The sequence below is a fragment of the Cheilinus undulatus genome, linkage group 15 (assembly GCF_018320785.1).
Source record: "Cheilinus undulatus linkage group 15, ASM1832078v1, whole genome shotgun sequence".
Taxonomy (NCBI): domain Eukaryota; kingdom Metazoa; phylum Chordata; class Actinopteri; order Labriformes; family Labridae; genus Cheilinus; species Cheilinus undulatus.
In genome coordinates, this window is record NC_054879.1 from 33877689 (window position 1) to 33891834 (window position 14146).

General features: G+C 37.6%; 1 protein-coding gene across 7 annotated transcripts in view; it reads left to right on the forward strand.

Moving 5' to 3' along the window:
• lmo7a (LIM domain 7a) overlaps positions 1–14146 on the forward strand; it is a 104814-nt gene that overhangs the window by 73215 nt on the left and 17453 nt on the right. For 5 of the 7 annotated variants that reach the window (XM_041806588.1, XM_041806581.1, XM_041806582.1 and 2 more), the window contains 6 exons: positions 2254–2547; positions 2938–3052; positions 7386–7547; positions 11398–11582; positions 11690–11753; positions 12387–12443. In XM_041806588.1, the coding sequence (XP_041662522.1) occupies positions 2254–2547; positions 2938–3052; positions 7386–7547; positions 11398–11582; positions 11690–11753; positions 12387–12443 (877 nt within the window). The remainder of the gene's footprint in view (positions 1–2253; positions 2548–2937; positions 3053–7385; positions 7548–11397; positions 11583–11689; positions 11754–12386; positions 12444–14146) is intronic. The other 2 variants (XM_041806585.1, XM_041806583.1) reach the window with 2 other exon arrangements.

The following is a 14146-nucleotide window of genomic DNA, read 5'->3' on the forward strand; positions in this document are numbered from 1 at the left end:
ACTGATTGTGAAAATGAGTGCTGGTACTGGTGTTTGAACCCATTTGTGCCAATTTTTTTTTTCAGTTATTTTCTCCATTTTGTGCTCTCATTTCTAGAAAATCTTGTTGCACAACACAAATAATAATCAATGTATAAAAATTACAAAAATTTGAAAAGGTTACTTTGGCCATTCCTCTCTGATGTGTAAAACTATCATATCCCAATTGTGATTCATTCATATTTCTGTTCTTAAGCAACAGTGTCCTCCCTGTGTTTGTCATCATTCACTCATTCTGGTATGAAGGAAAAGTTTATTGAAGTCAGTGGTAACAGCATCTTCAGCGCTAACAGTTAGTAGTTATGACTATCTACCACATGGCTATGTACCATATCATAACTTTATCTAAGGCTGTATAGAAAACAAATATTATACTTTTATCTAAGGTTAGTATAGCCCCTTTTTAACTCCTTAATTTCCACGTTCTCGAGGTTTTCTAGCAGCTGCTTTGCTCTGTGGTGTTGCCCAAGAGGAAAGACAAGCCTGAGGAAAGAAATGCCTTTGAACACTGACACATTTAGTACCTCATAAAGGGTTAAAATCTCAGAATTAATATGAGCCATGGTGCATCACTCTAGCTTTGGAAATTAGTGAGATATGATGTTTGTATCACACGTTACAAGAATTTGCCCTTGGGCAATAATAGTTGTGGTCAGGGCTGCCCACAGAATCAGTTGGGCCCCTGAAAAACCTGGAGAACGGCCCCTCCTCAGTGGTTGTTTAGTGATACCAATGCATCAATGTGTTGGATCAGTAGCATTGGTGCAAGCATCCTGGCTATCAGTTACCTCATTTTGGAGCTGAAAAGTTTGTCAAGCTGTTGTTGGGTTCTGATGTTAAAATAATTTATCCATGCTACTTTTCAAACACTTTTCACCAGTTTCTGCTCTTTTTTGCCACTTTTTTCAATTTAAGCCAATTTTTAACCTATTTTTAGCCACTTTTACCCCCATTTACTGCTTTATCTGGCAATTTATGTAATTTTTGCTACTTTTAACCTATTTAGCCTCATATTTGCCCATTTTGCCTCTTTATCCCATTTATGCCATTTTTTTGGTAAGATTTTTTTTTCAATTTTACACATTTCTTGCTACTTTAAACCATTTTTCACCACTTCCCCCCCTTTTTGTTTGTTTTGATTAAAAAAAAAATACATAAAAGGTAAAAACTGTTTATGAACTGTTGCAACAATTATTGCCAGTGGGCTTAAACGAGATATAAATATAGCTGATGCCTATACTATTGTTTTTGATTTCTTATAGTTTCTTATGGTTTAACACTTTCACTATTAATCTTCTCTGGATCATGCAAACGGATCAGTTTGTCCAACATGTGACTTCTTCTGCCTTATCAAGAATATCTTGTTTGATTTGACAGTGAGGTATTGTAGATACCAGCACAAATTTGATTGAACAAAACAGATAAACATTGTCTGTCATATCTGGTTTTGCCATAGTATTTGCTAATGGCTGATGTTTGTCAGTAGTGTCAATATCAGCTGATACCGGACTCATCAGTGCATTCATAGAAAAGTATTTTATTACTTTAGGTATGAGATTTGTTTGTCAGCTTCGAAACTTTAAAAAGCATACTAAAAGATGGACAACAACAACATATTTGCATAATTACTTATTGAATCAATCTATTAATTTGTCTGCAAACCAGAGACATAACTTGGGTTCAGTGACCTTCTGTACCAGGTAAAGCTGCTAAACATGAGACAGCAATGGCACCAATAACTACACAGCCTATAGTTGGTATTGTTTTTAATGCATAATAGCTGTAGTGAGGTACACCCTGCAATAAGATTGTTGTTTTGTCTGGCTTCTTGCTCCTTCATTCTCTCTTTTACTGTCCTTAACTTAATTAATTACTGTCCTCGTCTGTCTGTTAGCCTCAGTTAATGCATTAAACAGTTCTGTAAAAAGCTAACTGGCTTCTTTCCATCCTAAAGTTGGAGTGTGAACTTGTACCATAAAGATTTAAGCACTTCATGCAAGAATACTGTGGTTTTCTGTCAGAGTTACAAAGTGCTGAAAGCAGGCAGCGAGGCACTCTGTGGAAATGGAGCAGACATCCTGTTGAAGATACTGTACCATTAAATAAACTTTTAAAGTACTATTTTAAGGTGGAAATGTAATGTATCATTGCTTTAATTCTGATGACAATGATCAATTGCTGCACACCTTAACAATCTCCTTTTATTCCTGTCAGACTGATGATTCCCAAAAGCGGGTCAACGGCAACGTAGACGCTTCAAAGAAGTCATCAGTGCCAAGCCGATACCACGAGTTCATGACCTCTGAGGATGAAGTGGGCTCCCAGTCTAGCTCAGCTCACAGCAGTGAGGATGAGACGGAGGACGAAAGCAAGACAGCTCCCAAGAGTATCCCATCTACCAAGAGCGTCTCACCTGTCCCTCCTATGGTCAAAAGTGTCTCACCTGCCGTACCTCCGTTTAAGAGTGAAGTCCCAGTCAGTCCTGCTCCAGCCAAAGAAAACAGCCAGGTACTCAAGTTACATCCTTAACACAGCTGCTCTTATATTAAAGCCAATTAAATTAATGCATACTTGTGTCTAAACATTCACCGAGTGTATTTTTAGATTCTTATGAATAATTACAGAGTCCTACTGTGTTGTTTAATCAAGTTTTTGCTTCAATTCATTTTATTTTTCTAAAGTTAATTAGATATAATAAAATGCTGCACCTCAAAAATTAAAAATAGCAACAAGTCTGCATTTAATCAACAGCAGTTAATTATTAATGCAAGACTTTCTCGCCAAAGCATGAGGCACAGCCTCTCCACAGTGATGGAAAGTCAGCCCTCTACGGTTAAACCATGCATGTGACTACCTTGTGTTGATCTCCCCTCACCTGTGTGTTTGTTTGGTTTCTAGGAGAACTACTGTGAGATGCGGATCAGCCTGAACCAGAAGCCAAACAGCAGCAGAGACTTTGGTTTCCAGGCAGCCTGGGACTCCACAGGAGCTCGCGTCACATCCATTCAGCCAGGTAACAACAGAGAGGAAAACCTTCAAACAAAAGGGATTTGGTAGAGCTTCACTCGCTTTCTGATATAAAATGTGCTGTTCAGCCAATATGGCAACCTTAGACTCAAGAAATTCCTGGATGGAAAAAGATCAAACAGGTTTTGTTTTATTTCACATTCACTTAAGCTGACTGATGTGGAAACAGTGGAAATATCAGAAACCTGTGCTCAGGCTGTGGTATATTTTACAGCTCGGCTCTGCAGGTTAGTCATCTGCAGGTTTTGAGTCCATTGCAGTGGTGGTGCCAGACCTATGTAGGGCAGCATCTATGTGGGTCACATCTTCTGGGCCTGAGCCTCTCTTTCAGCTCAGATTTTCACATCTTCACAGTAACTCATCTTTTCTAGTAACATTTCAGTTACACTACTACTAAAGACCCCTCACTTCAATTAGTGAGTCGTCCTGACTTGTGATACAATTATAAAACTGATTGTACCAAATGTTAATATATTTTGAAGCAATGCCATTCTTAACCGATTCCCCTGTCAGATTGATTTTATGACTCCTAAAAGTGATAAGGTCCATAATTATTGCATTCATTTCTCTAATGGCATGCTTTACTGTCCCTTTCTATATACTTTGGTTAAGCCACTGCAATGACTCCCTGCAGCCACAGTGAAGTAACTCTCAGAAAGCTCAGTGGACAAGTCAGAAGTCATTTTGTCACACATTTACCTCGTTACTTTTCCCTCATTTCCTTTAAATCCATAGCAAGTTCATTTTTTCATTGTTAAGTTCATGTCATAGTCAGTGATCTACCTAAAGTTCCTTATTTTCTTTCAAAATAAAAGCAGATCTGTATCCAAACAGATCAATGTCCCTTATTTTAAGACAATATAAAAATATTGAATGACACAAAAACATTTTAAATGCAAAGCAGTTGAATTTTAAAATGCTATGAAAAGGGGAGATTAATCGCAATTAACTACAAAAATTTTGAGATCAATTGCAATTTTACCTTCAAATAATTTTGCAGCCCTGGTAAAAATATTAAATCAAATAAAGGTTATGAAAGAATGTGAAATAAGAATGTGAAAATATATTAAAGGACAGAGACCACACAACTCATGCGCTCTTAAAAGCCAAACAATAAAATAACTCAAGACAAAGCTGATCAGCAGACCTCAGAGATTGTGTGGGTTTTTTCATTCATGAGGTCAGAGGTGCTGATTCATGAAAAGATATAAAAATAAACAATGTAATTCATTTTAAAATCAGCTGGGAGCCAATGGAGGGAGGCCTGCATAAGGTTGATGTTTTTGCATGCTCCTCAGGAAACACAGTTTATCATTATATGATGGTCTTACAATAAATCAGCAACCACAGAATCCCTATTATGTGTTATTATTAAGATTGTAGTCCGTGGGGTGTAGCTGGCCTAGCAGTTAGGTTGCGCCCCATGTACACTGGCGTCCTGGGTTCAAGTCTGGTCTGCTGCTTGTTTCCTATAGTCTCACCCCAACTCTCTCGTACCTATTTCTGACTCTATCCACTGTCCTCCTCTCTTATAAAGGTTTAAAAGCCCCAAAGATATAAATTAGAAAAAGACTGTGGGCCACGTATAATGTATTAAATTCTATCCTATCCTATATTGTTTCCTATCCCATTCAATCCTATCTTACCTTTACTCTAACCTTAAAAGACCAGATTTAACCCACAGAACTCCTTAGCATTACCTTCTTTGCTGTAGTTTATAATATAAAATCATTTTTCTTATCATATTGATCATGTCAAAAACATATTGTGTTATTTTTTCTGTTCTTATTGAAACACAAATTAATCTAAAACCCAGTAAACATGGATGTGATGGCCAGCAGGTGGATTTTCAGCTGCAGGCTTTAAATGTGATAATACCATTCAAAAAAACAAATTTGCAAAAATAGACAGAAGCCCGTAACATCAAAAAGATCCGTTTGCATATGACTCACAATGAATAAACCATCTAAAGCAGTACAAACCCTCTTTTAAGGACACGCAGCACAATAGTAGCACAAATAAGCCCAGTAGTGCTTGTTCCCCTTTGCTGTGTATGAATTTAAAGCTGTTCCTGTTGCTCTCTTGTTGTGCATGTCTTAAAGTGTGTTAGCCTTTCAGACCATAGATTATATATGGATTTTGCCATGACTAGAACAAATAAATGAAATGAAATTAAATATATCAAGATGAATGGAGGAACAGCTGCCTGGGAGTGAAGCCAAAAGATTAAGAACAACATAAATGAGCAACATAACCATGAGGCATTTTGATGCTCTAGACTTGCAGAGAAAAAAGACAAAGTGAAATGTTAAACTGCTACATTGCTCATTAGACATGTGCTAACAATGCAGCTCAAAGCCATGATCATTTTTTTTAAATATCACCGCATTATTAGTAAAATACTAGTAAATATATCTCCTGTTTTGTTTCATCTGATGTAAGTAAACAAGTTTGAAGAAGCAATTTTTATTCTCAGTTCCTTGAAGCATAGTTCAGTATTAATGACATACAACATTTTATTAGATAGGCGTGTTCATGTGGAACTGGTGGGCTTCTGTGTTGGGTTGTCAGTGATGCTGTGACACTTGGGATCAGTCCCATTTCTGTCATCCTTACCCCTTATTTCCAGAGCCCTGTTTCCCTAGAAACACACTTACACTGGTAGGTAAAATCCATACAAAATCTGAAGGAAATCTGCATCATTATGCATCAATACACCAACAGTTCTCATCAACAGCATTTTTGTAAACAGATGTGATGGCATTTTCTGGACATTTCTACAAATCCTACTACTTTATTTTTCTTTTTTAAGATGCTTTTTTGAACTCAAAGGGACCATAATGCACTGAAAAAACATTTTCTTATGATATTAGGCTGTTATCTTAATTTTAATCTTATTAATACAGAAACCACTTAAATTTGTGCAGAAAACTCTCATTAAACTCAGTTTACAATGTGCTTCTGGAAAATCTTCATCTGTAGGGCTTTGTAGCCCTAGCACTGCTAACCTAACCCTCCATTCCAAGAAAAAAGGGGACGTGATCTTTACACTCAAAACATAGGGGCGGGGCTAAATGCTAGGGGACAGGGGTATTTTGGGATTAAGCCTTAAATGCCTTTAATGGTCCACATGTCTTCTCTCTAACAAAGAAAAAAGAAAGTCAAAAACTTACCAACCTTCTCCAGATCTTATTAAATAAAAATACAGCATGTAAATTAGCTTCACTTGCAGGCGCAATGAGCAATTTGCAATGACAATTAAAATGGTTATGTGTACCAGATATTTCGATCAAATCAATATTCCAACTGCCAGGTAAAGATACACAAAATAACAAGATGAACACAAGTGCATAGATAAAAAACTTTGGTGTTGAAGTGCTGCTAGCAGAAGTGGGTATACTTTTAATTTATGTCCCATATGTTTTTTAGCAACCTGTTTAGCAAAAGATAAAAAGCCTGTGTTATAAGCTATTTTTATAAGCTAAAAATAGGCCTTTTGCATTTGCACAATGACACTCGGGAACTTCTGCTTTGTCACTTCAGCTAGTGGGTCCATATACCTGCACTACACCACTGCCTACAGAGAAGCAGACAAAGGGAGAGTGGGGAGGGGGCATATCGAGGACATAGAAATAACCAAAGAAGAAAATAAGGAATGGAGAGGCCTCAAATTACAACATAAGTTAGTTATAAAGTTCAAATGTCCTCTCAGATAAACATTAAACAGCAAATTTGTTAAACTATAAAAAAGAGAAACTTCCCAAATTAGATAAAGATATGTCATTGACCCTATTAAACATATCTTTCTTTTGTTATAATTACTGATTAAAAATGTTTACTGTTCTAATAAAAACAGAAGAAGCAATGTCTGACAGTCTAAAAGCAACTACTCAATGTTATTTTTGGCATAATTCCTGCAGCATGTATCATCTGCAGAAAGATTTTTTTGTGAGATGGAACTAATCCTGATTAGGGCATTTTAAAAATGAAGTTGAATGTCTGGAGGCAAATTCAATCTGAATATTTAATTGCTTCCTCACAGAAATGTGTTTCCTCATATTTTAGGCATGTGAATCTGAGGGTTGCTGCAGTAAAATTTGATTTATGATTTGTGGTATTTCGATACTTTGTGTAACGTTGTATTTCTGCCATCTTGACAAGGGCTCCCTTGAGAAAAAGATCTTGATTCTAAACCTTTTTCAGGAAAGTTTGAACCTTTTTTGCAGCAATAATAGCTCTAATGAGTCACTCCAAAATGTGTAATAATGTCACAGCTGTTAACCTTCACTGCTACTAATGTGTCGCTCTGTTTCATGCAGGCAGCCCGGCTGAGATGTGCCAGCTTCAGGTGGGAGACGAGGTGCTGGCTGTGAACAGACACCAGGTGGCAGACATGAGCTACACAGACTGGAAGTCCTGCATGGAGGAGGCTCTGCAGGACGGCAGTCTGGTCATGGATGTACGCCGTCATGGCAAGAACAGTGAGTCATCTCAACAATGTGTGTGTTTGCATGGGAGCAGGAGATTGAACTGAACCACTTCAGGGGATGCATTCCTGGACTGACAGCACTGTTTATGCCGCATGCGTTGCTAAACAGTTTTGACACTTTAAATTGGTCCGTAAACTGTTGTGAAATCATCCATGAATGATCTCATGACAGCCGCAGAGGGACCTGAGTCTTTTTTTTTTCTTGTCTGACAAGGGAAGAGTGTTATTGTGTTGACCTGAGTGGGGTTTTATTGCATTTTTTCTCCTTTCTTTTTCCTGTTATTTCTACTGTTTCTCCTCTTTTTTTGTCTCGTTAGCATTCCTCTGTGGTGTTTTTCTTGTGGAGAACTAACCCAGCTCAGGTCCGGCTCAGGTCCAAAGTCCTCTCAGTGTGTTGTTTTCACAGTGTTAGTTTAACAGGCTTACTTATTCCAACTACTTCAATCTCACCTTACCTCCCCAAAAATAATAAACCAGCCAGAGTAGCTCACTTGAACTAACACACAGCACTTGTGTAGTAATTTAGAGCAGCCCTGTGTGTTGGTGAGCCTGTTAGAAACACTGTGTGGGTTTATGAAAGCTTTTAATAGGCTGCATGGCTGGGGAAGGTGTTTCTCTGTCACCCCCTGCTGCTCTCTATAACAACACCATAACAGCTCCCTGGTCCCCTGCTTTAGAGTGGTCTTCATGTACATAGACGGCTTTCTGTCAGATGTTTAGTTTCTGTTTAAAAGAAGTGGACTCACTGATTTTTAAAGGGAATATATCATGAAAAAACACCTTTTTAATGTTTTATACTTATATTTGGGTTTCCAGAGTATCTACTGACCTGAAAATGTAAAACAAGCTGAACCCGGTCCTTTATTCGTTGACTGCCTACGTCTGAAATCACAAAACCTGATGGTCTGTTCAGAATCTGTGCTTGTTGTGACATCACAGTAAGGCATTATGATAAACCTACCCTGAATCTGGTTACCCATAGGTCTCTACCTACTGCCTTATGCCTCCTATAGACTGTTTGTTTTTTAGCAAGTTTTTGGCATGCTACACTGTGCAGTATCAATCTTATACATCAAGTTTTAAGTGTGCACCACATTCATAAGTTGACTGTGAAACAATGCATAAAAAGAGTTGTTTTCTAGGACAGTGGTTCTCAACTGGTCTGGTCTCGGGACCCACCAGTCCGTCTTATGACAGATTGTGACCCATGTTTCCAAAAAATTTTCAACAACACATGTTTAGATAATTGATTATGTTGCAGTTGTGAGCATGATTGGACCAAAACACCTGATATAAAAAAGAAACGGGACAAAACTGACAAATTCTATACCCTCTTTCCCCGTCAGTATGTGTCCATTTTTGCCAGTTTTCTAAAGAACTTGTGAAATGACTTCATTATCATGGGAAAAGTAGCTATTTGTTGCAAGAACAGAAGACAGATTAGTCGAAATATTGATTTAAATTTACCCAATTTCACAGTTTAACGGTACGATAAAAGGTATCGATGTATGTTCAATAGGACTTCAGGACTTTGCCACCATTTTTTTTTTTTTTTTCAGACACCTAGTTGCAACCCACTGAAAATCACTCTGTGACCCACTTTTGGGTCCTGACCCACCAGTTAAGAACCATTGCTCTAGGAGCAGTGGTCTAGTAGGCTACTTTGTTATATTTGATTTTTTTTTGTTGTTGTTGTTTTTTTTTTTTTTTTTTTTTTTGCTAAATTAAGGCTTAAGGGTAAAAATATTAAGATTTTATTTGCCCAATGTTTCAAATGTTCTTGAAGTCTCTTAAGTTATTTCTAAAGTTAACACAGTTAACTTTAGAAATAACTTTAGGCCTCATTGTCTCTATCCATAGTTTCAATCCTTATTTTCAGAATGATGTACATTTTTTTTATTTTTGAAACCTTCTGAGTGAAGTTGAGGATTTAACATAGTATACTGTAGGACCAGGATACCAGTAATTGACATGTAAAATCTGCCACAACCTATAAACCAGGGAACTGTGAATCCACCATATTGTCCAAATATTGTCATTTCACTGTTAATTTCGGCGACTAAAACTATGACTAAAAATGTTCATCAACAGCCTTTTTTTCCATGACAAAAACTAGATTAGAACACGCTACCATGATTCGGTACCAGATTTAGGCAAGAGAAGAAATGCTTGGACTAAAAGTAAAGACTAGAGTGTTAGAGCTTTTTATGGGCTTAAACTAGACTAAAATGATTTTGAGTTTTCGTCAACTAAAACTAGAATAAAACTAAAAAGGGTAGAAATGACTGAAATGACTAAAACTAAAAGAAAATTCATCTAAAGACTAAAATTAACAACAGCTGCCAAAATTAACACAATGTCACTTCTAGTAACAAAATAAGTAGGGAGGACAGTAGAAAGAGTTGGAAACAGAGATGAGAGAGTGGGAGAGAGACATGCAGGAAAGGAGCCTCAGTCCAAACTTGAATTCAGACTGTCTCGGTACGTGGGGTGCAACCTAACTCCTACACCATCCGGCCTCAAAATTTTTATTTGCAATTAATCTTAGAAGTTTTACTGTTTATCAAGATTCAGCTTCCTTTTGAAGTTCTCCTATTTTGCATTCAAAGCTGTTTTGTTTTAATTTTGATTTTAGTACTCTCTTAAACTGAGGGTGATTGACTTCCTATTTAGACTACTTTTATTTTGACCCAAGTTTACAATATGGACTTTTCTACAGAAAAGGGAACCTTTTATAAATTTGGGGAACAGTTAAAGGTAAATGTTGGATAACACAAGGTGGAAACGACGTTTGACTTGTCCACTGAGCTAAGTTTTTTTTAAAGTGAAATGACATTAAGAAGCAGTATGTACTTGTTTTGCATCACTGCCACTGCAAGGAGACATTGCATTGCCTTAATTAAAGTGTGCTGAAAGGAACAATAAAACATGTAATTAATGCATTAAATGCATTTAAAAAAAACTGATGCTTTAATTATTAGTCCAAATCAATCACAATTAATGCTTTGATGCCAAAAGCCCTAAAATAATACTTTTTTCCCCTTTTTTTCATCACTTTTTGTAGTTACAAAGTTACAAAGTGCTTCACAATAAAAAAAGAAAATGATAGGGAAATCCAATAAAAACAACACAGAGAAAGGGGCATTTAAAAAAAATATATGAGTTGGGGCACTGGTGGCCCAACAGTTAGTTTATATGCACCAGATGCTGTAGTCCTTGAAGCGGGCAGCCCCAGTTTGGATCCAGCCTGTGGCTACTTCCCTTCATGTCATCCCCTACTGTCTCTCTTTCTTTGATATTTAACTCTGTCCAGTTGAGGCATTAAAAATAAATCTAAAAAAATACACAAGTGTAAAGACAGAAGATAAATTAAGAATTCATGAATTCATAAAAGCCCTCCAATGTTGAATAGTTGTAAAAGAAGCTAGGGATGTGAATTGTTTATTTTGATTGGCTGAGAGTTTTACTGTCTGAGGGCTCTGGCTGCAGCAGAGTCTGACTCCAGCAGAAATTCATCCTGCGATGAAACAGCCAGGCACATAAGAGATCTAAAGGTCTGTATTATATTTGGGAAAGGTCATTTAAAGCTTTGTAACTAATTAATGAACTTTTTAAATCAATTTTGTTAGAAAGAGAGAACAAGGTGACTCCAAAATGCCAGACTCTAGGCTCTAAACAGGGGTTCAAAGAACAATTACCTTGCAGTGATCATGTCCACTTCTTTTATACAGTGAGTAAGTTTCCCTTCTACACAAATCCTGCTACACAGCCGTGCGCAGAAACAAGCTGTTTGACGTGCACAAACACATCCTATTTTTTGCCATTGCATTGTCTGCGTGCAGACTGGGACAGAGATCAGCCTTCCCTGCCATTTAAAAGCCATAAGACCATCAATCTGACCAGTTCGGATCATCCAATACTTCTAGGTTCACCTGGCACAAGCATTGTCAATCCCAGCCTAGACTTCACCTCCCGCATTTCCCCAGAAAAGCTGCCATCCAAAGAGACCCCGGCCCATCCGGTCATCGTAAGTGACCCTGAATGGCTCAGATTTGATAAAGTTTTTATTCCTGCATTGTTTCCCGGTTTGAGTCTCTTTTTAATGAGTCTGGACCCTGCTGTGTTTCCCTGCAGGATGTGGCTTCAAACGGAGTTAATGGAGGTTTCCGTGAGGAGTCAGTGACCATGAGGAACAAAGGTAAAGAGCAAGGCACACAGTCAGAAAGGTTATGAAATTGATCTCAGAAACTATTTCTGTACTGGATGCAAAAATGTCCAACAGAGGGCTGCTTTGTGTTGACCTAGCTGTGGGGGAAATCGTTTGCAAACACTGGATTCTTACAGACAATATTGATGGATATTTGCTGTCTCATGTCACAGAATTAAATGCATATGTATGTAAAAATGTAGGCGGTGTGGGATTCGTACCACATCTACAGGAAAGATCTGCATGCCGTTAATCAGACATGGTTCAGTGACAATTCATAGCTCATAAGACAGACATTAAAAAATCTATCTTATTGTCCTTTATAGTATTTAGATGCATGGAGTTTGTGCAAGACATAATATTATATGTGTATATTTTAATATATTTGTATATCTATAGTAAATGACAGGAACTATGCATCACTTTAGTAGCGTTGTCTATATTACAGCTATTTTAGATTGCATTCCAAACGCATAGATTGATTTTTGAATTTAAAGATACATCAAGGAACGTTAACTGTCTGAGTATCTTGTGTATTATAGATGTGGAATATCCCCCTGGTGAACCCTGTTTATCTCCTCTACTGTGTTCCTCACTATTTCCTGTTTTCTATCTCTCATGTAGAGTCAGAACCCATATCTTTGAAAAACTTAAAACGGAGATCAGAGTTTTTTGAACAAGGTAAAAATACAAAACAAAACGACTTGGTTCTGGTTGGTTCTTAGATGTTATAATGGCTCTGGTGGCTGGGTTTTTCTAAGCTTTTTGTCTCGCTGAATACTTCAGATTCCTAAGGGAAATTTGCATGTTTCTGATCTGTCAAAGCTTCATGCTCGATTGATAATAACTCATTATCAATCGAGTGTGAGCTGACAGGGTTGTAATAAACTCCTCACCGGCTCTGTTTTGGGGGCTGTTCTGTTTTCTGTCTGGTGTCAGAGCTTAACCTTTGTGCTGTGGCCTCCTTTTCCCTCCTTCAGGTGGCTCAGGGTCCAGTGTCAGTGCGCTGGTCTACCTCTGTGGTAAACAGGGCTAAGTGTGCAGTGACCTCCTCACCTTTGCTTGGTACAGACTGGGATGCTGACATGCTTTCCAAAACCAAAGAAATCCAAATTGGAAAATTTACTTACAAAAAGCAAAATGTTTTTTAGCTCTTATTTTCTTCAGTTTTAGGTTTAAAATCATGACTAGTGTAACAAAACCTTTTGGTTTTGCATTCAAAATTTATAGAGAATTTTAGAAATTAACAGACAGCGTGTCAGACAGAATGCCAGTATACCAACCACAAATGCATATTTGATTATGTTGTATTTGTGGTATTTTTGAAGGGTGTGCAGGTTTAACACATGGTTGAACTTCTTCGTTGCTGTGCATGAATTCAAAAGGCATTTCTATTGCTCTTTTTCATGCATGCCTTGAAGCGTGTGTTAGTCTTTCAGACCACTGACTGTATATTAAGATGGATGGAGCAACAACCAAAGCAACTTTCATCAAGGAGCGAAGCCAAGAGATTTGTAACTCCCACTGCCACCTAGCTGAAGTATAGGTAGTCATGTGGTCCTGATGATGCACAAAAGTCAGATGCAGGGCAGGAAGTGAAGACCACCACTTGGGAATCACTGGAAATGGTGAAAAGTTAGAATGTTAAAGTTCCAGGTGGATCTGCATGTTGCAGTTATCATCAGAAACATTTTGTTATGATCACTACACTTTACAAAAAAGTGACTTTAATTCTCACAGATTTTAATTAACCTGGCACTGAGACATCACAAATCACCTAGTTCTGCAGAAAAGTCTCAAGGAGTCTTAAACTGAGCGAAGAGGCTAGCTAAAACCCTTTTAAAGCTTTTCGCCCTTATTTTGACATAAACGTGCTTTTAAACGGGAAGATGGCCTATTATTAAGCATATAAACCTTGTGGGATAAGCAACAGAGTAATGATAGGTCATCCACAAATGAGCTGGTTCTATGAAACTGCTCTCTTTTATGAACGTCAGGAGCTGGCTCTTGTTTGAGCCCAGATTCCTCCATTCCATCTTTGTTGTTATTTGATGCACATTTAAAAAGCCAGACAGTTACTAAATGAGACATTTCGGAGCCAAAAGACCAGCTCTGAGCTGAGCCAAATGGTCTCTAAAAAGAGACGGATTTCTGAACCAAAAGTCGCTTAAGGTTTTCTCTTTTTTTTCCAAGAATTTGAAAAGTTGTCAGAGTCCATTAACTGTATTGTAGAGGACGTTTGATAGTTTATAGTCCTAAACAAGAAAAAATGACTTTATTATGCAGAAATCACTTCCTGCCACCATCTGGAGTCCTCCCTTTAGCATGATGCCATCTACAGACAACTTATATGGCATATACCCCACCTTCTTCTACTGTCTATG